The following is a 26,680-nucleotide window of genomic DNA, read 5'->3' as shown; positions in this document are numbered from 1 at the left end:
CCCTGGCCATTGACCGAGCAACCCAACGTTCCTACCAGCTCCCTCCGCAGGAATGTGTTTATTATACAGGGTGGCCCAATAGTCAACACACAAAGGGGTATTTTTATACTGTGTGGCTCAAAAGTCAGGCCTCGGCAATGTAAGGTAAAAGTTAAAAGATAAAAACAACGAGCCTACCTTTACCTTACCACAATACAATCACTCTACCCTACCTTTTACCCTTCAGCAGGTAAGGTAAAAAGCAACGAGCCTACCTTTTACTCTTACCCCATACAAATTACCCGATTACAGGGTAATTACTAGGAAACTACTACACATGAAAAAGGTTTACAACGGTAAATGCGAGGTAGAGCGCTTTACTCATATAGAATACTCTCGATGATTCCAATTTTACACGCTTGTTGTCGTTGTATCCTCAAATTTTGTAACTCAATTTTAATCCACTTCCTGTGGAATCGACTGCAAACTTGGTATACTTATGTCATACTGATGACAATATATTCTATAATAAACATATTTTTTAACAATATTTTTTATGTTATGTTCGGCTTGGGTCTAATTGTCCACGCTCAAATGACGTTGGCTGTAAATCACCAGTCCCTCACGTTGTGGCAAGCTTTGGGGCCACTTCCTGGAGTCGTGGAGTTCTGCCATTACTCGTACATTTCATAAAAGCGTGTTTTTAATAACGTTTTTTTAAAAATATTACTTATTGAATGGAGGCCACAGACTGCGCCACGGAGCTTTTAGCGGTAAACAAGGCACCGTATTTACCGGGTAATACTTCGCGCTACCTTTACCCTACCGGGTAATTATTCCGAGCTACCTTTACCCTACCCTTTACCTTACCCCTTGGCATGTCGACACCTTTACCTTTACCCTTTTACCTGGTAAAAAGGGTAAATTACCTTACCTTGCCGAGGCCTACACATGAGGGCGTTTTTATACTGTGTGGCCCAAAAGTCAGGACACATAGGGGCACTGTTAAACAGGGTGGTCCACAGGGTGCAGGGTGGAGTGTCATTCACAGAGACTCGTGTTTGGGTAAAAGTTTATTTATTGAAGTAACTCAGAGTAAAATAGTTTACTCGTGTGAGATGGGATACCCCATGGGTGGCCATGTTGGTGAGGTCAAGCCACAACTTGCTGGCAGCCATGTTGGTGAGGTTATGCTGGCGGCCATGTTGCTGAGGTCACACTGATGGCCATGTTGGTAAGGTCATGTGGAGTCCCCCTACTGGCAGTCACGTGGGTAAGGTCACACCACCACCATAATCTCCCACTGACGGTCATGTTCGTAAGGTAAAACCGGTGGCTAACCTGGTAAGGTTATGGGGTTCATGGTAGTAAGGTCACACTTATTCACTGTTGACCATGTTAGTAAAGTTATGATGACCATGTTGGTAAGGTCACACTGGCGGCAATGCTGGCGAGGTCACACCGGCAGGGGCCATGTTTGTAAAGTGAAGAGGGCGGCCACGTTGGTTTGGTCACCCTGGCGGCCACGTTGGTAAGGTCACACCGGCGGCCACGTTGGTAAGGTCACACCGGCGGCCACGTTGGTAAGGTCACACCGGCGGCCACGTTGGTAAGGTCACACCGGCGGCCACGCTGGTAAGGTCACACCGGCGGCCACGTTGGTAAGGTCACACTGGCGGCCACGCTGGTAAGGTCACACCGGCGGCCACGCTGGTAAGGTCACACTGGCGGCCACGCTGGTAAGGTCACACCGGCAGCCATGCTGGTAAGGTCACACCGGCGGCCACGCTGGTAAGGTCACACCGGCGGCCACGTTGGCAAGGTCACACTGGTGGCGGTCATGTTGGCGACTTCACGCCGAGTCTCCGCCGCGCAGGCCGTAGAGGAGGTCCGCGCGTGGCACGTTAAGGCGAAGCCTGCGGCGCAGGCCGGTTGTGGAGGAGGAGAGGAGGAGGCGCGCCGAGAGGAGCCGTGAGCAGCTCCCGAGAGCTGCCGACACCGAGCAGGGGGGGTGCCCCGACATCAGCAGCAGCGAGCGGAGGGACACAAACACCTGGGGGTGTGGGGGGGGGACACAGAGACAGAGACTCTGAGTGAACCTGGACTCTCCCACCCACTCCCCCCCCCCCCCCCACAGAGTGAACTTGGACTCTCCCACCACCCACCTGTCCGAAGGAAGTCTCCTCCAGCCCGGTCCGAGAGAATTCAGACAAAACGGCCTCCAGGAAGAACTTCTCCAGAGAGGAGCACTCTCTACACACAGACAGCAGAGAGACATACAGACAGCACAGACACCATGTTAGCACAGACACGGAGACAGAGGAGACAGGGACAGCGCAGACAGAGACACGGAGACAGACATGAAAGATAGAGGATAAAGAGACGCGGCGGGAGAGACACGGAGACAGAGACACGAGGACAGCGGAGAGACACGGGGACAGCACAGACAGAGACACGCTGACAACAAAGACACGGAGAGAGACACAAGGGGAGAGAGACACGAACGTAGAGGGGACACGCAGACAGCGCAGACAGAAACACGGACACAGAGATACGGAGATAGAGAAGATACGAGGACAGCGAAGACACGGGCAGAGAGACACAGAGATACAGAAACGGGAACAGCAGAGCCACGAAAACATCGGAGACAAAGACACAGAGACAGAGACACGCAGACAGCACAGACAGAGACACTGAGACAGAGACATGGGGAGAGAGACATGGAAATAGAGGAGACATAGGGACAGAGGCACGGGGACAGACACTGGGAGACAGAAACATGGAGACCAAGAGACAGGGAGAGAGGGACATGGGGAGAAATGGAGACAGAGGAAATACAGGGACAGAGACACAGGGACAGAGACAGAGGAGACATGGGGCAGGGGAGAAGAGGGAAATCATGAGGGATGTGGGAGGGAATGTTGTTGATGTTGTTGATAATGGTGATGGTGGTGCTACTGCTACTACTGAGCAAGCCCCCCCCCCCCTGCTCACCCCCCCCCCGACTCACCCCCCCCCCCCCGACTCAACCCCCTGCTCACCCCCCCCACCCATTCACCCCCCACTCACCGAGTGGCTGCCACGCAGGGTGATCTGAACGTCTCCTCCAGTGCTGCCCCAACCTGTCTCAGGCCCACGCGAGGTCCCTTCCCATTGGCTGCCACTGCCGCCGCCCTCGCCAGGTCACGTGACCTCCCCGCGGCCCTTCTCCCATTGGCAGAGGAGGAGATGGGGGAGCTGGGAGAGGTGGAGATGGAGGAGGCGGCCTTCACCTCGGCAGCTGCTATTTCGGCCGCCCGGCGACAAACGTCAAGCATCCTGCGGGCATCACCAGACAGAGCAGCCACCTGGGGGGGTGAGTGGGGGGGGTGAGAGGGGAGGGAGGGTGGAGTGGGTGAGTCCATGACGTCACCTCCTCTTGCATTGCATCACTTCCTGCTAGATCACACCACTTCCTGTTTGATGACATCACTTCCTGTTAGATTACATCTCTTTCTGAGCTGTGAAATCAAATCATGTCAATCTATGATTATAAATATTGCTAATTATTATGAAGATTATATTATGAATCATAACTGTATCGTTATTAAACATTATAAGTATTATTGCTGAACACTGTACCGCTAGTGAGAATGTGACATCACTTCCTGTCACAACCTTAACGTGACATCACTTCATCCGTGAATAAATCCTTTGACATCACGTACTGTCTCCCAGCATTCCCTGTGGCATAACTACCTGTCCCCCCCTTCCCCCTCCCCCAGGTTGCACGATCCCTGACCTTGCGTGCCACCAGCTGGAGGGCGTCCGGTTCGAAGCTCGCGACCCCAGAGAGGTGCGACCTCGCGACCTCCTGCAACTGCTGGAAGGAGTAGGGCTGGAAGCACATCCGGGTCAAACCCTGTGGGGGGTCAGGGATGGCAGGAAGTGAGGTTACCAGGAGGAAGGGGGCGGCATAGAAAGGGTGCGTGGGAGTGTGGATGCGTGAGTGGGTGAGTGACTGGGTGAGTGAGAGACATCAGTTACCCATCAGTGGAGGGATGCAGGCAAGGCCGATGAGTCAGATGCCTTCTATGTCCTACTGTCACAGGAGCTAGCTAAAGTGGCCCCTATGGGATAGTCATCCTGTTGGGTGATTTTAATGCCCGAGTGGGCCATTACAACTTGTACTTGGTCTGGAGTGATTGGAAGGCAAGGGCCAGATCAGCCCAATAACAACGGTAGGAAGCTGCTAGACTTTTGTGCAGCCCATGGGCTTGGAATTACCAACACGCTGTTCTGGCATCAGCACATCCCCACAATATCATGGATGCACGCTGGGTCCAAACAAGAACATCTGCTAGACTATATAGTGATGCGGGTCCATGTCCTTGACACCAGAACCTACCGTGAAGCTGATCTGCCCACTGACCATCGGCTTGTCATCTGTAAAAATGCGTCTGCCATTCTTCCACTCCAGTGGTGGGTGTACACCCAGGACCCCATTCAAACACAGTTGCTTGGTCTCAGGTTGCTGATGAAAATTGCAAGCGAGACTTTCATTTTAATTTGCAGCTGTGGTTGGCATCGCCCCCCCCCTCCTCCTGATGCCGAAGGGAAATGAGGAAATGGGCGAGGTTTAGGACTGTGGCTTATTGCAGCTGCAATGGCTGCTTTGGGTACATGGTCCAAACTTCCCCAGAGACCCTGGCTGACAGAGATGTTGTTCTGGCTGGCTGAGAAAAATCGACAGGCCTACTCTCACCATCTACAGCAGCCCATGTTAGGGAATGAGGTGGCTTACCGCAGCCTTCGCTCGGAGCTTTAGAGAGCCTTGCGGTGCTGCAAGAATGGGTGGTCGTCGCGGGTTGCTGAGAAGATGGAGTCTGCCTCAGTAGCCCCCGACCACAAATCACTCTTTAACGCCATCAAAAAAGTAACTTTCAGTGCCACACCGATCACCATCATTAGGTGAAAGAACGGTGATCCGATCTCCAACCCTCAAGAACAGTTTTGCAGATTTTGAGCATTTCTGTGAGTTCTTGGGGGAGGGGAAATCCATTAGCCTGGAAAACATCATGAGGCAAAATGGGAATGAACCTGTTGAGGCAGTGGTGCCTCAAATATTGGAAGAAGTATGCTGAAGTGCCATTTGTTGAGCAAGTACAGAAGGCATTCCAGAGTCTGAGACCAGGAAAAGTGGTTGGCAGAGATGAGCTCCCAAGCGAAATGCTGAGGGAGGGTGGCGTTTTTGCACAGACTGCCCTATATGAGATCATAATAACAGTCTGGAGCACAGGATGGGTTCCGCAGGATTGTAAGAATGCCCTGCTGTTCCTTCTCTTTAAGAAGGGGAACCACACAAACTGTAGCAATTACAGGGGCATCTCCCTCCTAAGTGTGCCGGGAAAGGTCCTGGCAAGGATTATTCAACATGGCCTTGCCAGGGACGCTGAGGAAAGGCTTGCGGAGCCCGCATGTGGTTTCAGGAAAGGGCGGTCCTGCACAGATGCCATATTTTCTGGCCGTCTGCTATAGCAGAGGTGGAGGGAATTCGAAGACCTACATCTCTGCTTTGTTGAACTGGTCAAGGCCTATTATACCACCAGTAGGCATGGGCTCTGGGTTGTTCTTCGTGCTTTCGGAGTCCCTGACTCTCTGTTCACTATTATTAAGTACCTTCATTATGGTGGGCAGGCCCGGGTAAAACTACGTGGCTAGGAGTTGGAGCCATTCCCTATTCACCTTGGGGTGCGACAGGCATTTCCTCTGGCTCCCACATTATTGAACATCTACTTCGACCACGTAGATAGATGTTAAAGGGAGGCTGATCGATGCCTGGGTGCGGTCAAGGGATGGCTCCCCATTGCTCAACCATGTTATGTATGCTGATGATCTGGTGATTGTTGCTTACTTAGAGAAGAGTTGGAGGCGCCCCACCAAAACTAAGCACCTGCCTGCTTATTTTGTACCATCAAACACTCCACCCCCACAATTCCCAATTGGTGATGGGGCAGTTGTGGATAGAGTGGGGAGTTTTCCAAACCTGGGCAGTGTGTTCATGACCGGCTATAGTTTGACAGCAGAGGTCTCACTCCAAATCAGTCGAGCGGCATTATCTTTTCATCGGCTGCGTAATGCTGTGTGGAAGCTACCTGGTCTGTTGCTCCACACGAAGCTTCGGGTCTTCTCGGCAAAGATCATACCCTTCTTTCTCTATGCTTGGACCCCCCATAAAGGAACATCTTCGCCGGCTAGAAACATTTCGGCTGGCCTGCATACAATCCGTCCTGGGTTTAAGCAGGCTGGATTGTGCGAGGAGCTTACAAATCCTTGAATGATCTGGACATAGTCCCATCGGTGAGTTCCTGCAGCAGGCAAGGCTGCGTTGGCTAGGTAAAGTAGCCCACATGCCCAGCCACCACATGCCTAAAGAGCTTGTGTTTCACCAGATAGAGGGGGCTAAACGAGTACAGCACGGGCTAGAGAAGAGATGGAGTGATGTGGTACAAGAGGACGTGGAGCTGAGTGGACTTGCCGATGACTGGTACCAGCAGTGTCAAGATCGGCCTCTGTGGAGGAGACTCGTGAAGGACGCTACTGGGCAGTCGGAGGCAGTTGTCCTCCAGCAACAACGGAGGGCAGAAGAGCGACGCTCACAACAACGAGCAGAGAGCAGAGTACTGGGTGGCTAAAACACAGCAAGTTGGCACAGTAGGGGGCGCAGGTGGTGCATCGGCCACTCATCTCAGTCGGTCAACACATGGCACCTGGGTGTGTCTCGTGACCTCCTGCCAGCGGGCGTTCGGCACTTTACGTGGCCTTAACGTGCACATAGCCTGCCACAAGCGGAGTGGTGATGTCACCGTCACTTAGTGTTGAATGGCAGTTGTTGTGCGAGTGAGTGGGTGGGTGAGTGAGTGGGTGGATGAGTGAATGGGTGGGTGAGTGAGTGGGTGGGTGAGTGAGTGGGTGGGTTGCTGGGTGAGTGAGTGGGTGGGTGAGTGAGTGGGTAGGTGAGTGGGTGGGTGAGTGAATGGGTGGGTGAGTGAGTGAGTGGGTGGGTGGGTGGGTGAGTGAGTGGGTGGGTGAGGAGCTACGGTGCGAGCGACACTTACCAGCCGGCTGCTCACCCTGGTGAGCATCACCCTCTCAGGCAAGTCCATGGTGTTGGCAATGGCGAGGAGAATGAGGCAAGAGGAGCCTCCGGTGGCCCAATCACTGAGTGAGTAGAGCAGGTCCTGCCTCCTTGTCACCAGCAGGTCCAGCTACACACATAGAGAGTCACTGACCTACTCACCCACCCACTTACCACACAGTCACTCACTGACCCACCCACCCACTCACCTCACCCACTGACCTACTCACTCACCAACAGACCTACTCATGCACTCACCAACATACCCACTCACTCATCCACAAATGCACTCACTCACCCACAAAACCACTCACCCACAAACCCACTCACAAACTCACTCACCCACCCACCCACCCTTACTTATGGCAGTCCATCTATACGAAGACAACGCTGTTTCCATTGTTTGTTGGTAAAAGTATTTGCTAGTGGCTATCGCCACCGGCGATGATGCCACTGCAGATGGCTCCCAAGCCCAATCCTAGAGCCACGTATCCTGCCACAGCTGGCATATGTAAGGCCTTGGATGGTTCTGGTACAGTGTGTTGGTGTCTGCGCTGTTGACGTACTATCCGCTGCTGGATACCGTTGTTCTTCAAGGTGTTTGACCCCTGTGTCGCATAAGATTGTCATAGTGGGCTGTCGGCTGCAGCTGCCTCAAGGTCGCTCAGCTTGATGTTGCACATCTTTAGTGTCCCCTTCAGCTGATCCTTATACCTCAGTTTGTGACTGCCCGGCCTTCTGCTGGCTGTCGGGAGTTGTCCACAGAGAAGCTGACGCGGTAGACGACTGCCGGGCATCCGAATGACGTGGCCCACCCAGCGGAGTTGCCTCTTTTCCATGCTGATGGCCTCAGTACGCTGGAGGATATCAACGTGAGGGACAATATCCTCCCAGGTGAGGCGAAGAATCCGTTTCAAGCATCTGATGTTGAAAGCCTCGAGGCGTCTGATGTGAGAGCGGTAGGTTTGCCGTAGAGTAACGTTGACACGCAGACTGCCAGGTAGACAACATTCGTTGGTGTCTTTAGATTGTTGTTCTCAAAGACTTTAGAGCTCAGTCTACCAAAGGCTACTGAGATAAGGTTGAGGGCATCTAGGACAGAGTGATCAGAGTTTTTTTTTTTATTAAGGAGTGTGTCAAAGTGTTCTGCCCAGCGCGCTCAATGATCTGCCGTTTCTCCTTGAGTAGCGCAGAGACGTCTGCTGATCTTACCGGAGTGATGTTTTGTTTCTGAGGGTTGTACAGTGACTTGGCAGCGTTGTAAAATTGCATGGGCATTGTTGGTGTCTGCGTAGCTCTGGATTTCTTGAGCTTTCCTGAGCCACCACTCGTTTTCCATGAGCCGGAATCTTCGTTGAGTCTCCGCACCCGGATGGCTTTCCAGTGAGAGAGAGAACACAGTAAGACTGGGGGTTGGAGAGGTAAGCAATGTGGGCTTTGCATTTTGTATCTAGCCCTCCTGCATTTCAGGGGAGCTGTCATCAAACCAATCCTGGTGACGTTCTTTGGGTGAAGCCAATTGTCTGGGAGGCAGCTTGGTGCACGGTTGAGATCAGCTTTGACCATTCGCTGTCCATGTCGAGGGCACCGTCAAGAGGGTGGCCATCCTGGAGTGCAGCAGCAAGCCCGTCAGCTAGTCTGCTGTGGAAGTTTAACACGGAGGCTTTCGCAACCAATATCATCCATAACAGGTTTTGTTGGGGTTAGATGGCGTAAATATGCCGTTAAACCCGCCACCACCCAACACAGCCAATTAGTAAGGGTTGTCACAAACAGAACATGCCCATTCGTCACTAGTACAGCACACCGGTGTGTTGGAGAGCAAAGCCACAGCATTTACAATCTGAGAACGACATTTCGCCAGTAATTACAACTAGCTTCATCATGCGACAGTCAGGTTTGGAAGTTTGGAGATTCAAGGGCTCTGTGGTGAAGTCATTTTCGAGGCTGCTGCTTTTTGTGTGGTGGCCGGATCTTTATGTTGAACTTTCATCCGATAAACCTTTGGTCGGTCCGGCATTTGGCTCCGCGCATGGCCTGGGTTATGGAGAAATGGTTTTGGTCTTGTTGGCGAGTGATGATGTCGTCCAACAGATGCCAGCGTTTGGACCGGGGGAGCATCCAAGATGTTTTGGGCTTGTTTTCACTTGAAAGAATGCATTTGTTGTGACCAATTTGTGTTTGCAGCACAGCAAGAGGAATCTTGGGCCATTGTTGTTTAATTTTCCGATGCCGTGATTTACAATAACTCCATGCCAGAGCCTGGCATCGGTGCCCACTCTGGCGTTAAACTCAACCATGAGAACAAGTCTGTCGGCGCGAGGGATTCTGGATAGTGCAGCGTCAAGGGAATCATAGAAGGCATCTTTGGTGTTGTCATCTGCATCCAGGGTGGGAGCGTAGGCACTTATGAGTGGCAAAATGGCCTTTCCCTAGCGGGATGTGCCAGGTCATAATGCCTTTCCCTGATCCTGCAAGACTCAGGGATGTTGCGGAGTAGCTTGCTTCTGACAGCAAAGCCACTTCCATGAAGTCCATGGGCATCTCTCAGAAGGCCCTTCCAGAAGAAGGTGTAACCTTCGCTGACCTCCGTCAGTCAGGTAGTCTTCGCCAGGGGAACCGGGCCGCACTTAGTGCTTTAATATCAACATTGTGCCTCTTGAGTTTGTGTGCAACAAGGACAGTCCGTCTGCGAGGTCCTTCTGTTCCATCCCGAACGTCAAGGAGAGTGCGTACATTCCATAACTTCAGTAGGTTTTGATTTTCGACCGTACAAGGGGGGATTGCCTTGATGGCTGCGGTTAGCCGCCCAGGTGCGCGAGGAACGGGAAATGGTCAGGTCACCTTTTATAGACCCTTCCCCATCGAGGGGTGAGCAGTGCGGACCCTTAAGAGAGCTGCTGGGTCACACGAGCAGTTGCCGAAGGAGGATGCCGTTCCTCATCCCATTATCACAACGACCATCAAACACGCGCCCCGAAGCTGTGTAGGACTCCAGCTAGAAGCTCCCCACAGTCAAATCCATTACCTGCCCCCGTCACTCTGTCCTGTTGCCAGAGGACTTCTATGGCAGACGCAATAGCCGTGCGCTGTGAATGGATTTAGTGTGGCAAATGGGGGGCGCAATGTCTCCCTCTACAAGTGTGACCGCACTCACCAGGTTCCGGTGGCAAGAGAGAAAACTGGAGACAACCTTCAGGTGAGCAGGGCTGCAGGGGGCTGCCAGGATCTTCCATTTTTAGAGTCTGCCGAATGTGTGTCCCCCCCCAATGTAATTTTTGGATCGCACTTAGTCTTGGACCTCGACCTTACCGCCATGGGTGACCCTACCAGAAGCAATCGATCTCGGGTTCATTGAAACACACGAACCTTTCCACCACTTGGACCGACTCAACCACCCACCCATGCACTCACTCACCTGCCCACCCACTCACCCAACCACACACCCACCCACTCACTCATCCACTCACTGAACCACTCGCCCACTTCCCCACTCCCCCCGCACTCATATACATCCACTCACCCAGTAACGCACTCACAGGGTTTGTCAACTTCCTCCGATATCCGAGGATTCCCAACCACCACTCACTCACCTCTCCTGGTCACCAACAGGTCCAGCTACACACAAAGAAGGTCACTCAGCTAGCCACTCACTCACCTACCCACTCACCTACTTACCTGCCCATTCACCTAATCGCTCACCCACCCACTCACCTAACCTACTCGCTCACCCATTCACCCAGTTAACCACTTACACACCCACCTACTTACTCACTCACATAACCACTCACGGACCCACTCAGCCATCCACTCATCCACTCAATCAGTCACCCACTCACCCAGACATTGGAGGAAGTAGCCAAACTCTGCGAGTGGTTGGGTAAAGAGGTGGGTGCCTGAGTGAGTGGGTGGGTAGGTGGGAGAGTGGGTGGTGGATGAGTGAGTGGGTGATTAGGCGATTAGGTGATGGGTGGCTGAGTGAGTGGGTGGGTAGCTGAGTGAGTAAATGGGTTGTGAGTGGGTGGTTGAGGTGAGTCGGTGGGTGAGTAGGTGAATGGGTGGCTAAGTGAGTGGGTGGGTAGCTGAGTGGGTGTGAGTGGGCTGGTGAGTGAGTGGGTGTCTGAGTGAGTTGGTCAATGGATGGTGAGTGGGGAGTGGGTGGGTGGCTGAGTGATTGGGTGGGTGAGTGTGTGAGTGGATGGGTAGCTGAGTGGGTGTGCGAGTGGGTGTGTGAGTGGGTGTGTGGGGGGTTAGGTGTGTGGGGGTTTAGGCGAGTGAGTGGGTGAGCAAGTGGGTGGGTGAGTGGGTGAGCGAGCGAGTGAGTGATTGGTGTGTGGGTGGGTGAGCGAGTGAGTGGGTGGGCGAGTGAGCGGGTGGGCGGGCGAGCGAGTGAGCGAGTGGGTGGGTGGGTGAGCGAGCGAGTGGGTGGGTGAGTGGGTGGGTGAGCGAGTGAGTGAGTGAGTGGGTGGGTGAGTGAGTGGGTGGGTGGGTTTGTGGGTGAGCGAGCGAGTGGGTGAGTGGGTGGGTGAGTGGGTGAGTGAGTGGGTGAGTGGGTGAGTGAGTGGGTGGATGAGTGGGTGAGTGAGTGGATGAGTGAGTGGATGGGTGAGCGGTATTCCTCACCTCGTCTAGGATGAGCAGCACGGATCTCTTGCTGCGCCGAGCGAAGAGCTCATTGAGAATCTGAGCGGCACGCGACGGAACGGCTCGCTCACCGCTCATCGCCTGAATCACGGGGGGGGGGGGGGGGTGAGTGGGGGGGGTGAGTGAGGGGGGTGAGTGAGTGGGGGGAGTGACGGGGGAGTGAGTGAGTGTGTGGGTGAGTGGATGGGTGAGTAAATGGGTGAGTGAGAAAGAGGGGGTGAGATTGGTGAGTGGGTGAGTGGGGTTTACGATTGAATGTGTGGGTAAGTGGGGAGTGAGTGAGTGGGTGAGTGGGGGGGTGAGTGAGTGGGGGGGGGTGAGTGAGTGGGGGGGGAGGGGTGAGTGGGTGGGGGGTGACTGGGGAGGTGAGTGGATGGGTGAGTGAGCAGGGTGGCGAGTGACTGGATGAGTGATGGAGACAGTGGAGACACTGAGACAAATGGAGACACAGAGAGACGGAGAAAGGAGGAACCACCTTCAGCAGCTTGCTGTAGACTTGTCTCGGTTCCGTGAGCTCCATCGCGTTGATGGGAACAACGGTGAGAGCCCCGGGCCTCGTCTTGTCCACGAGGTAGGAAAGCACGGCTTGGATGGTGGCAGTCTTTCCTGTCCCCGGGACGCCAGAGATAAACATACACCTGGGGAGACACGGGGGAGACACGGGGTGACATGGGGGTGACACGGGGGAGACACGGGGGAGACACGGGGGAGACACGGGGGAGACACGGGGGAGACACGGGGTGAGACGGGGGTGACACGGGGAGACACGGGGGAGACACGGGGGAGACACGGGGGGGGGGGGGACAGGGGAGACACGGGGGAGACATGGGGGAGACACGGGGAGACACGGGGGAGACACGGGGGAGACACGGGGGAGACACGGGGTGACACAGTGAGTTGACGATGATAGTGATGATGGTGGTGTTGTTATTGATGTTGATGGTAGTGGTGCTCATGGTAGTGATGGCGGTGATGTTGTAAATAGTGATGGTGATGTTGATAGTAGTCACGGTGAAGGTGTTAATGGTTGTGTAGTGGGTCCAAGAAGACTGGAGACGGATCGCTTGAGGCAACAATTGTATTTAATACAACTGCGTGATACACGGGTCCCTAGCACAGAGAGGTAGCGGCCCCTCTACCCGATACCTGGGGAGGTCCAGCCTTGGGCCAGTGTGTCCTACCACTGGGGCTGGTACTCTCAACCCTCAGGGCCAGCGTGTCCTACCACTGGGGCTGGTACTCTCAATCCTCAGGGCCAGCGTGTCCTACCACTGGGGCTAGTACTCTCAACCCTCAGAGCCAGTGTGTCCTACCACTGGGGCTAGTACTCTCAACCATCAGGGTCAGTGTGTCCTACCACTGAGGCTAGTACTCTCAACCCTCAGAGCCAGCGTGTCCTACCACTGGGGCTAGTACTCTCAACTCTCAGGGCCAGTGTGTCCTACCACTGGGGCTAGTACTCTCAACCCTCTGGCTAGGGGGCCCCAGGGGAGGCTATCTGACCCGACCCAGCCAAGGTCCACGGGTCCCGGCCACTGGCCCACTACAGCCCCGACCCTTAGAAGGACGTCAGGTCTGGGGGTTCTCCCAGGGTCCTAGCCTAGCTGGTCTTCTTTCTTCAGCTTGACGAAGACTGCTGGACTCGTCCAGAGGTCCGGCTTTTATACTCGTGCCAGGGTCTATCCGCCCAACCCCTCTCTTGGGGCTGGGAGAACCTCGTGTCCTAACGGCCCAACTCATCCTGAGTTACCACCCTCTATGGACACGTCTGCTACTACAGGTGAGTACATACAGTGCTTGTCAATGACGCTACATTAGTGATGAAGGTGATGGTGGTGGCGATTATGATGTTGATGGTAGTGATGGTGGTGGTAATTGTGATGATGTTGATCGTGATATTGATGACGATGGTAGCTCACCCTCCACTCCGAGTGTCCAGTTTAGTCTCCACAAAATCCAAAATCTCCTGGAACTCAGACTCCCTGCAAGGGAGACACGCCAGAGACACGGACGGCCTGGGGGAGACACAGGGTGAAACACGGAGGCGACAGGGGGACACAGAGTGAGACACAGGGAGACACGGGGAGACATGGAGAGAAAGGGGAGACACGGGGAGACACGGAGAGACAGGGAGAGACGGGGGAGACACGGGGAGACATGGGGAGACACGGAGAGACACGGAGAGACGGGGAGAGACAGGGAGAGACAGTAGCGACAGGGGGACACAGAGTGAGACACAGGGAGACACGGAGAGACATGGGGAGACATGGGGAGACATGGGGAGACACGGAAATACAGAGATATGGAGAGACGGGGGAGACACGAGGAGACACGGAGAGACACGGGAGACACGGGGAAACACGGTGAAACACGTGGGAGACACTGACCCGGTTTCTGTCTTCAGCACTTGTGTCCTTGAAGGCAGTTTAGGTGTTTGCGTGGTCTTGGTTTTTTGTGCCTGTATAGAATAATGAATACTCATTAATATCAATTCGGGCATCCACGTTTACACACATCATCATTAATATTAATTGGGATGTTTGTTAATATCCATGAGAATATTCAGTAGAATGTCCACTGATATTCATTAGACAAGCGATTGTTATAACGCGTAAGATTATGCACCAATGTTGATTAGAATACTAATTAATAAGTCACGTTAATACGGAATTAATATCTTTAGAGCAACACCCCTTAATCATCATTATGGTAATACCGTCGAGCATTTATTAGGTGAATGCTCATTAATATCACGTGGGGTAATAATTTATATCAATGCGGTTAACACAGTCATGTTCATTCCATTAATATGCATTATAGACCTAATGTTCACCAGGTATAATATTAATATTCATAAGGTCAACGTTTATTAATGTTCATGAGGTTAATGTAAATTTTTTAGTATAAGGCCTATAAACATTAATTTTACATTAGGTTGATAAACATTGACATTATTTAGGCCTATAAACATTAACATTCATGAGGTCTATAAACTTTAATATTTCTTAGGTCTATAAACATTAATATTCATTCGGTGTATAACTATTAATACGAGATAAAAAAAACATTGAAATACGAGAGAAGAATCTCTCGTTAACAATATATACTACGACGTAAAGATGGAAGCAACATTATGAACACACAATGAATATTTATGGTACCTATAAAAGCCTGTCGTTCAGAAGAGAAAGGTCGTTAGGCGAACACATTGGGCTCCCTACTATACACTACTCTACGGATGCCCGTTGTTAAACGGTTAGTCGTTAAGAGGGGTTCTACTCTACACTACTCTACACTACACTACTGTTTGTTCATCCTAGTGAGGGTCGTAGCGGCAGCATGTTGAGTAGAGCGGTCCAGACCTCCCTTTCCCTGGCGACAGACTCTAGCTCTTCCTGGGGAATTTCCAGGCGTTCCCAGGCGAGCCGAGCAACATAGTCCCGCTAGCATGTCCTGGGCCTGCCCTGGGGTTTTCGCCCAGTGGGACAAGCCTGGTAGAGTTCCAGAGAGACTCTACCGGGGGGCATCCTTACCAGGTGCCCGAACCACCTCAACTGGCTCCTCTCAATCCGGAGGAGAAGCGGCTCGACTCTGAGGCTCTCCCAGATTACCGAGCTCCTCACCCGATCGCGGAGAGTGAGCCCGGCAAACCCTGCGGAGAAACCTCATCCCGGCCCCTAGTACCCGCGATCTCAACCTTTCTGTCATTACCCAAAGCTCCTGATCATAAGTGATTTCATTATACCTGATGATGATTGCTTGTGTTGCAATCGAAACGTCGTATTCTATTATTTAATTTTATTTATTATTTTATCTTTAGACGTGACTTAACCGAAAGAAACAAATAATAATTCCTGCAGTCACGAAAGTTCTAAAATTAAGATAAGTGAGGGTGGGAATGTAGATTGACCTGTAAACTGAGATCTTTGTTCAGGAACTCAGCTCCCGCTTCACTACCACAGAACGGTACAGCAGCCCCAACACCGCGGACGCCGCACCGATCTCCCGCTTCCACTCACCATCACTCACTAAAGAGACCCCAAGGTACTTAAACTCCTTCACTAAGGGCAGCTGCTCCACCCTCATCTAGAGAGAACAATCCACCGTCTCCAGGAAGTGAACTGTGACCTCAGGTTTGGAGGTACCGATTCTCATCCCAGCTGGTTCACACTCGGCATCAAAGTGTTCAAGTGCACGCTGAAGATGACAGACTGACGGGGCAAAGAGGAGGTCACCTGCAAAAAGCAGCGATGCCACCTCCATGCCCCCATAACCAGATACTCTCCATACCTCAGTTGTGCCTTGATATCCTGTCAGAGTCCAACACCCACAATGAAATACTTTGATTTAACACTAAGAATACGGACACAGCTCTCACTCCGGTAATAGAGGGACCGGATGGAGCACAAAAGCGGCACCGGTCCATCATTCTCCGACAGCACCTCCCGCAAGACATTGCGGGGAACACGGTCACATGCTTTCTCCAAGTCTACAAAGCAGAGGTAGACTGGAGACGCGTACTCCCATCACCCCTCAAATATCTGTGAGAGGAAAAAAAGCTGGTCCATTGTTCCACGACCATGACGGAATCCACATTGTTCTTCCTGAATATGAGGCTTGACCACTGGGCAGAGCCTCTTCTCTAGCACTCTGGCATAAGCTTTACCTGGGACGCTGAGAAGTGTGATTCCTCTGTAGTTGGAGCACGACCCCAGTTTTTTTAGTCCAGAGGTACTGTACCTACCTTCCATGCAACATTGAAGAGGTGTATTAACCACGACACTCCTACACTGTCCAGTGCTTTCAACAACTCTGGGCGAATCTCGTTCACCCCAGCAGCTTTGTTGCTACGAAGGCCCTTAACCGCCGCAATGACTTCAGCAACCGTGATGGATCTGATCCCCCCAGCTGTTTCCAGGGCTGTCTCCTGAGAGGAGGGTGTCTCCACCGGGTTGAGGAGCTCCTCAAAGTGTTCCTTCCACCTTTCAACTATCTATTTAGTCGAGGTCAATCTTACACCACGCTTACTGAAAACATCCTGAGCCACGCCTCGTCGACCCCTCCTAAAGTATCGGATGGTTTGCCAGAACATCTTTGACGCTGCCCGGTAGCCCCTCTCCATGGCCTCTCCAAAGTCTCCCATGCCCAAGCTTTCGCTTTAGCGACTGCTACCGCTGCCATCCTCTTGGCAAGCCGGTACCTCTCAACCTTCGTTCGAGAGACCTTTTAACGAGCATATATCAGAAAGCCTCCTTCTTTGATTCGACAGCTTCCTCACCACCGGTGTCCTAGGGTTGCCGCCATTACAGGCACCAACTGCCTTCAGGCTACAGATTTTCATAGCTGCATCCACAATCGAGGTCCTGAACATCGTCCACTCAAGACTCAATGTCCACGACCTCCCATGGAGTGCAGGAAACGTTTTCCCAGAGGTGGAAGTTGAAATATTTTTGCACTGGGTCATTCCGCCAAATGTTCCCAGAAAATCCGCACTATCCGTTTTGGCCTTCCATGTCTATCTGGTCGGTGCCTCGAGCGTCGGATCCAACTTACCACCAAGTGGTGATCAGTTGAGAGCTCTGCCCCTCTCTTTACCTGAGTGTCCAGAACACACGTCCTTGATACATCTATAAAGTCAATCATTGACCTTTGGCCCAAGGCACTGTGGTACAAAATATACTTGTGTTTGGACACGGTGTTTGTTATTGACATTCCGTGACCAGCGCAGAATTCCAGTAACATCCCACCATTTGGATCCAGATCAGGGGGGGCATTCCCCCCAATCACGCCTCTCCATGTATCGCCATCATTTCCCATGTGAGCATTGAAGTCGCCGAGTAGAACTATGGAGTCGGTAGGCGGCACTCCGTTAAGCACTGCACCCACCGTCTCCAAGAAGACCGAATACTCTTAACTGCTGTTTGGTGCAAAAGCACAGAAAACAGTCAGAGTTTTCCTTTCAGAGATCCTAAGTCTCATTGAGGCGACCCTCTCATCCACAAGGACACACTCCAACTGAACAGCACCCAGCCGGGGGCTTGTGAATATCCCCACACCCACCCGGGGCCTCTCGCCAGGGGTTACTCCAGAATAGGAGACCACCCCCAATCGAGAAGTTTGCTACCAGTGCTAATGCTGTGTGTGGAGGTGAGACTGACCATATATACTCTTTGGGTTTCGGTAAAGTCACTTAGGTATGAAATAAAATAAATCACGAAGTTTCGGGCGCAACACAAGCGTCCGTCATCAGGTGGAAAAGCATGGTCTGCTGCCTCAGCAGCAGACCATGCTTTTATACCTACGTGACTTTACCAAAGAACCAAAGAGTATGGATTCCTGCAGTCACGAAAGCTTCAAATCAAGACCGACTATATATAGTCGGTACCTTTCCACCTTCTCCGCCAACTTTGGCTCCTTCCCCTCCAGTGATGTGACATTCCACGTCCGATTAACTAGTGTCCGTCGCCAAGGTCCAGTCTGTCTGAGACCATCCCTCTTCCTTGCCATACTGGCATCGCACCCGGCCCTCACCCTTCGTCCTGCGGATGGTGGGCCCACATGACGGCGCCACGTAGCCATTTCCAGCTGGGTCTGACCGGGTTATGTGGGTAACCCAGCGACCAGGTGCTAGCCGGCGAATACCATCCCCAAGGACTGGCTCCAGGGGGGAGTCCCGTCATACCTTGTCTGGGCAAGGTTCTCTGATTTTTGTATTAACCATTCACTACTCTACACTACTATACATCGCACTACTATATACTATTATACACTACACGATTATACACACTATACACTACACAACTATACATTACATAACTATTCACTACACACGAATATGCACTACACTACTATACACTACACGTTGGGCTCTATGGAGGCCCATGGTTATTCGTTAACAGGGCTGCTGAGTAAGAGAAGTTCGACTCTACCTTGGTTTGAGGCTTGGGTAAAACTTTCTTGGTACGGCGAACTGGGACAGGAGATGATGATGCCGATGATGATGGTGATGATGGTGATGACAGCGATGATGATGATGGTGGGGATGATGGTGGTGATGATGATGACGATGGTGATGATGGTGGTAGTGATGATGACTGTGGTGGTGATGTCGATGATGATGGTGGTGGTGGTGATGGTGGTGGTGATGATGGTCGTGGTAGTGATGGTTGAAATTTTGTTGTTTTGACTCGTAACCTAGATATGGAGATGGAGACATCATCAGCATCACCATGAGCAACATCATTATCACAATCAGTAACATCATCACCACCACCATCATGGATATCACCATGTGCAACATCATAATATCAGTGGGTGAGTGGAAATATGGGTGAGTGGGTGGGTTATTGGTGAGTGGGTGCAGGAGTGATTGAGTGGGTGGGTGAGTGAGTGGGTGAGTGAGTGGGCGGGTCGCAAGTGGGTGGGTTATTGGTGAGTGGGTGATTTGGTTAGTAAGTGGGTGGGTGAGTGGGTGGGCAAATGGGTGAGTGAGGGGGTTATTGGTGAGCGAGTGAGTGAGTGGGTGGGTTAGTGAGTGGATGAGAAGGTTATTGGTGAGTGGGTGAATGAGTGGGTGGGTTATTGGTGAGTGGGTGGGTGAGTGGGCAAGTGGGTGGATGGGTGTATGGGTGGGTGGGTGAGTGGATGGATGAGAGGGTTATTGGTGAGTGGGTGAATGAGTGAGTGGGTGGGTAACTGAGTGGGTGGGTAGCTGAGTTGGTAGGTTGGGAAGTTAGTGAGTAGGTGAGTAGGTAGCTTGAGTGGGTGAGTGGGTTGGTGAGTGACTGGGTGAGTGGGTGGGTGTGTGGGTGAGTCGGTGGGTAGGTTAGTGGGTAGCTGAGTAGCAGAGTGGACGATTAGGTGAGTGGGTGGGTCAGTGAGTGAGTAGCTGAGTAGCGCAGTGAGGTAAGTGAGTAGCTGAGTGGGAGGTTCGTGGGAAGGTAGGTGTGTGGGTGATTGAGTAACTGATTGAGTGGGTGAGTGGGCGAGTGGGCGAGTGGGTGTGTGGGTGAGTAGCTGACTGGGCGAGTGGGTAGGTGTGGGTGAGTAGCTGAGTGAGTGGGTAGGTAGGTGAGTGGGTGAGTGGATGAGTAGCTGAGTGGATGAGTGAGTGAGTGAGTGGGTGAGTGAGTGGGTGAGTGGATGAGTGAGTAGCTGAGTGAGTGGGTGAGTGACGTACGGGGAGCTGAGTGGGGCGAGCCTCAGGATGTCCGATTGCTGCTGCTGCTTGCCGCGACTCTTCCTTGAGGTTGGGGTGAGCAGTACGGAGCACTGCCGATGGGTTCCATCATCATCACCATCATCTACATCACGACCATTATAAAAAGAGGTTTTTACCCTTTTATTATGGCAACAAAACTGAAACCTTTTTACAAGGAATTCACATTAACCACAATACTTGCAGTCAGAATGCAAAAAAAACACACTCTGATAATGTATGTTGTTTGCATTCTGACTGCAGGTATTGTGGTTAATGTAAACATGATTCCTCGTAAAAAAGGTTCCAGTTTTGTTGCCAGAAAAAAAGGGTAAAAACTTATTATTATATTTTTCTACTGGCAAAGGAGGCCTCATGATGTAAATCACGACCATCATTTACATAAAAATCACGACCATCATTTACATCAACATCATGACCATCATTTACATCAAAATCACAACCATCATCTACATCATGAACATCAACAACCGCCATTCGCCACTAAGTGGAAGTGACATCACCACGACGCTTGTGCCAGGCCATGTGCACCTTGAGGCCACGTAAAGTGTCGAACGCCCGCTGGCAGGTCACGGGGCAGACCCAGGTGCTACAGGTCGACTGACTGAGATGACTGGCTGATGCACCACCTGTGCCCCTTACTGTGCCAACTTGCTGTGCTTTAGCCACCCGGCACTCCGCTCGTTGTTGTGAGCGTTGCTCCTCCGCCCTCTGTTGTTGTTGGAGGGTGACTGCCTCCAACTGCCCAGTAGCGTCCTTCACGAACCTCTTTCACTGAGGCCGATCTTGACACCGCTGGTACCAGTCATCTGCAAGTCCACTCAGCTCCACGTCCTCCTGTACCACATCACTACATATCTTCTCTAGCCCGTGCCGCGCCCGTTTAGCCCCCTCTATCCGGCTGAACAAAAGATATTTAGGCATGCGTTGGCTGGGCATAGGCTACATGACCCAGCCAACACAGCATTGCCTGCCGGAGGAACTCACCAACGGGACTTTATTTAGATCTTTCAAGGATTTGTGAGCTGCTCACAGATTTCAGCCTGGTTAAACCCAGCTAATGATAAGACACGGCCGGTCGACTGATTCGGAGTGAGACGTCTAATGTAGAACCGGAGCTCGTCATGAGCATCCTGCCCAGGTATGTAAAACTCTCCACTCTCTCAACAACTGCCCCATCACTATTGGGGAGTTGAAGGGTAGAGTGTTTGATGGCACAAAATACCCAGGCAGGTGCTTAGTTTTGGTGGAGCCGATGGTAAGACCCCACCTCTTAATGGCACACTCCAGGTTCAGCAGTACAGCCTCCAACTCCTCCTCTGAGAGAGCAGCAATCACCAGATTATCAGCATATATAACATGGTTGACCAATAGGGAGCCGTACCTTGACCACACCCAGATGTCGACCAGCCTCCCATTGGATCTCTACCAGATGGAGATCCCTCCGGTAGAGCCATAGAAGGCCTCTCGAACTATGTGGTCTAAAAATGTTCAATGTGGGAGCTAGAGGACATCCCTGTCGCACCCAAAGGTGAACAGGGAATGGCTACGACTCCCAGCAATGTAGCTTACCTGGGCCTGCCCACCACCCCCATCGCCACAACCAACTCCATCACCACCACCCCCCCTATCATCAACAACCCCATCACTACCACCAATCCCATCACCACCACCAACCCCATCACCAACACCAATCACCACCACCCCCCCATCACCACCACCAACCCCATCACCACCACCAACCCCATCACCACCACCAACCCCATCATCACCAACCACTCCATCACCACCACCAACCCCGATCACCACCACCAGCCCCGATCACCACCACCCATCACCTGTTTCGTCCGACAGGATTATTGAGAGGATGTCCGTGATGGAGACTCGCGGAACCAAAGTGCATTCTGTGAAAGAGAGAACAGCCGATGGTGATGGTAGTGATGTTGATGGTTATGTAGTGACATAGAATGAGCTATGTAGCAGCATAGCGCTGGCTGCTGGCGGGTTTACAGCAGCCCTGACTTCAGCAGGCCACGTGGTACACCAGAGGGGATATCTGGGGGAAAGGTTACAGAAGGAGCACGTGGGGGAAGCCCTGGAACCCACTGGTAGGTTCAAGAGAGGGGGCGTGGCCGGGGCGCAGCGAGGCCACGCTGGGAGCATAAAAGGGGGCCCTGAGCGGGAGCTCGGGGCTGTCGTTTGGAGTGGGACCCCCGTCGTGCTGTTGAAGATCGTCGCCATCGTCGCTGTCGTCTCGTCGCTGTCGTCTCGTCGCTGTGCTATACGGTTGTTGGCCGTCTCGGTTCAGCGCCATCAGTGTTAGACGGCTAGCGCTGTGTATAGGCTAGCAACTCACGTAAAGTTGTGTATAAATGAGCAACAGAAGAGTGTGTAGGGTGTGTATTGTGCCGAGGGTGCTGGGTTAAATAAAAGAAGTGCCTCCAAGTCTTAGCGTCTCTGATCAAGTCACTAAAGTTATAATAGTTGTAGTGATGGAGGTAGTGATGTTGATGGGAGTGGTAGTAATAGTAGTAGTGGTGGTGATGGTGGTAGTGACAGTAGTGATGTTGGTGGGAGAGGTAGTGATAGTTGCAGTGGTGGTGATGTTGATGGTAGTGATGTCAATGGAAGTGATAGTTGTAGTGATAGTTGTAGTGATGGTAGTGCTGGTGGTGATGGTCATGATGGTAATGATGCTGATGGTAATGATGCTGATGTTAGTGATGGTGATGTTAGTGATGGTAATGATGCTGATGGTAGAGATGGTAGTCATGTTGATGGTTGTGATGTTGGTAGTAGAGATGGTAGTGATGTTGATCGCAGTGATGGTAGTGATAGTTGATGGCAGCGATGGTAGTCATATTGATGGTAATGATGTGAATGGTAGTAATCTTGATGGAAGTGATGTTGATCTCCTGTACTGGTACCCGGTGATTTAATCACGGGCGTCACATGACCCAGCCGCCTCCCATGATCCTCTGCTACGCGACGCTTCCTGCTCCCTTTGGAATCGAGAATACTGGATCCGGAATCTGGAATTTTTGATCCAGAACTCAGAATCTTGGATCCGGAATCCGGAATCGTGGATCCGGAATTCCTGGTATTGTAGCGGGGCATCTGGGAAGAGAAAAGGAGAGAGGTTCACCTCACCCCCCACCCACCCACCCACCCATCCACCCACCCACCCATCCACCCACCCACCCATCCACCCACCCACCCATCCACCCACCCATCCACCCACCCACTACCCACCAACCCACTCACCACTCACCCACCCACCACCAACTCACCCACCCACTCACCACCCACCCACTCACCCACCCACCCACTCACCCACCCACCCACCCACCCACCCACTCACCCACCCACCCACCCACTCACCCACCCACCCACCCACCCACTCACCCACCCACCCACCCACCCACTCACCCACCCACCCACCCACTCACCCACTCACCCACCCACCCACTCACCCACTCACCCACCCACCCACTCACCCACCCACTCACCCACCCACTCACCCACCCACCCACCCACCCACTCACCCACCCACCCACCCACCCACTCACCCACCCACCCACCCACCCACCCACTCACCCACCCACTCACCCAACCACCCACCCACTAATCACCCACCCACTCACCACCCAACCCACTCACCGCCCACCAACCCACTCACCAACCCACTCACCACTCACTCACCAACCCACTCACCACTCACTCACCACCCACCCACCCACCCATGCACCACTCATCTCCCACCACTCAGCCACTCGCCACCCACCCACGCACTCACCATCCACCAACACACCCACTCACCATTCATCATCCACTAACCCACCCACCGACTCACCCGCCCACTCACTCACCACCCACTCATCATCCACCCACGCACTTACCATCCACCCACTCACTCACCACTCACTCACCACTGACCCACCCACTCACCACCCACGCACTAACCATCCAACTCACCACACACCCACTCACCACCAACTCACCCACTCACCACCAACTCACTGCTCACCCACTCACCACCAACTCACCCACTCACCACTCACCCACCCACCACTCACTCACCACCCACCCATCCACCCACTCTCCTACCCACCCACTCTCCTACCCACCCACTCATTCACTCACCACCCAACCACCCACCCCCTCACCATCCACCCACCCACTCACCACCCACAACCCACTCACCACCCACTCACCACCCACTCACCACTCACCACCCACTCACCACTCACCCACCCACTCACCACTCCCCCACCCACTCACCACCCACTCACCACCCACACACGCACTCCCCATCCACCCACCCATCCACTCAATCACCGCTCATCCATCCACTCCCCACCCACGCACTCCCCATCCACCCACTTACCACTCACCCACTCACTACTCACCCACTCACTACTTACCCACTTACTACTCACCAACTCACTACTCACCCACTCACTCACCCACCCACTCACCACCCACCAATTCACCCACCCACTCAAACACCGCTCCTCCACGCACTCCCCATCCACCCACTCACCACCCACTCACTACTCACCCACCCACCCACTCAACACTCACCCACTCACTCACCCCCTCACCAGTCACCCACCCACACACTCACCATTCACCCACCCACTCACTACTCATCCCCTCACTCATTCACTCACCCACTCACTCACCACTCACTCACCCACCCACTCACCCACCACTCATCCATCCACTCGCTCACCCACTCACTCACCACTCACTCACTCCCCACCCACCCACCACCCCCTCACCACTCACTCACCACCCACCACCCCCTCACCACCCCCTCACCACTCACTCACTCACCACTCACTCACCACTCACTCACCACTCACCCACCCACTCACCAACCCACTCACCCACCCACCAACCCACTCACCCACCCACCAACCCACTCACCCACCCACCAACCCACTCACCCACCCACCCACCAACCCACTCACCCACCCACTCACTCACCACTAACTCACCTCTCTCTGTCTCTCTTCTCGCCAGCTCTGATATTCCCGCGTCTTTCTCCTAACTTCCGCTTCCGCCGAAAACCGGATGCACACCAGGGAGACTTTAAATAATATATTTTATTTTTATATTTTAAATGTTTCAGGATTGAAAGTTAAACTAGGAATAAAGCTGTCTGCTTAACAGCAACATGGGATAACAAGTATATATTTTAAAAGCTTTTATATATATATATAAATAAATTGCGTCACTTCCGTTCAACGCTTCGGCCGCTTCCGTGACGTCATGTCGTCGAGGGACCAGGGTGGATGACGTCACTAACTAAGACGTCAAGACAGTCACAAGATGGACGTGGTTGATGGTGCGCCTTGCCTGGCACGGGAGCAGGAAGACCCATGGCACCTGCTGGTCTATCCTGTGACCTGTATTGGTTTAGCCATGTTTGTTGTGGTACATAGTTAGACTGATGGCCTTAATCTAAGTTGTCTTGTGGTTGTTGTTGGTGTTTTGACTTGCATCCCACTGGGATTTTTGCACCCAGCGTTGGTGTACGGGGATTTTTCTGCAATATTTTGCTGTATTTTCTTGTATTTTCTGTTTGCACTCAGTCACATATTCACTTTAAGATGTTTTTTTGTTCATTATTTTTGTTGCGGTTGCACCCGATTCAAGAGCCGAATGGCTCACAGGGCGAAACCTAATAAATGAACTTGAATAACTTGAACTTGAATAACCTTCTCTCCTCGTGCACCTAGCCTGGCACAGCGCCAGAATTTTAAGGAATAGATGCGTCAAAAAAATACGGCATGCAAAAAATGACTACTTTTCTTTCACTCTCCTTGAATCACATGGAAATGCCAGGATTTTCTGGTAAACAATCATGAATCGAAAAGGCATCCAAAACAGATAATCTGCCCGCTGAGCTTAACCGAAATGGGGAATATTTTTCAGATCCTCAAAAAATTGTTGACAATTTTAACCTTCATTTTTCTGAAGCTGGTACCCTATTTGATAATGTATTGGGAGTCACCCCTGCTCATGCAAATTCCTACACCCCTATCCAAACATTAAGCGAATTTAGTTTTCAGCCAATCCACGAAAGTAATGTTCTGAAACAACTGTCCTACCTCAAAGGGTCCTCCTCTACCGGAGCAGATAGTATTCCCGTCTTTGCTGTACTAACTGTTGGTCACCTAATATACAAACCTATAGCCCATATTTTCATCCTATCAAAGAAGCATCAGTTCCCCGAGAATGGAAACATTCCTATGTTCGCCCACTTCACAAAGGGGGCCCTAAAGATGATCCAAATAACTACCGACCTATCTCAATTTTGTCACCATTGATGAATTTTTTAAAAAAATTATTGAACTACCAAATTAGCAGTTTCCTGTCCGCCAACAATCTATTACATCTTCTTGGTTATTTCGGTAAAGTCACGTAGAAGGGAAGTAATAAAATAATAAAAATAAAACATAATAAAATAATTCTCACGACGTTTCGGCCACAACGCAAGCAGCCGTCCTCAGGTGAAGAATGGAACACCACCTGAGGACGGCTGCTTGTGTTGTGGCCGAAACGTCGTGAGAATTTTATTATGTTTTATTTTTATTATTTTATTACTTCCCTTCTACGTGACTTTACCGAAAGAACCAAGAAGATGAATCCCTGCAGTCACGAAAGCTTTAAATCGAAATTTGAAGATCACATTGATTATATTGTGAAAAAGA

General features: G+C 52.1%; 1 protein-coding gene across 1 annotated transcript; it reads right to left on the bottom strand.

The window, feature by feature from the left end:
- Positions 1–1,039: 1,039 nt before the first annotated feature.
- ORC1 (origin recognition complex subunit 1) lies at positions 1,040–25,191 on the bottom strand. The gene is made up of 14 exons (XM_078883918.1): positions 24,962–25,191; positions 22,886–23,075; positions 21,797–21,862; positions 19,920–20,043; positions 18,670–18,934; positions 14,128–14,198; positions 13,660–13,755; positions 12,216–12,378; positions 11,720–11,821; positions 7,077–7,226; positions 3,761–3,880; positions 3,049–3,326; positions 2,145–2,232; positions 1,040–2,032 (listed from the first exon to the last, which is right to left on the bottom strand). Exons 2-14 carry the CDS (start codon positions 23,073–23,075, stop codon positions 1,832–1,834), a joined length of 1,914 nt encoding a protein of 637 aa, XP_078740044.1. The 5' UTR covers positions 24,962–25,191; the 3' UTR covers positions 1,040–1,831.
- Between the last annotated feature and the right edge of the window lie 1,489 nt (positions 25,192–26,680).

This window comes from Lampetra fluviatilis, chromosome 74, assembly GCF_964198595.1.
Source record: "Lampetra fluviatilis chromosome 74, kcLamFluv1.1, whole genome shotgun sequence".
Classification (NCBI taxonomy): domain Eukaryota; kingdom Metazoa; phylum Chordata; class Hyperoartia; order Petromyzontiformes; family Petromyzontidae; genus Lampetra; species Lampetra fluviatilis.
This window is presented reverse-complemented; position numbering and strand designations above follow the sequence as displayed.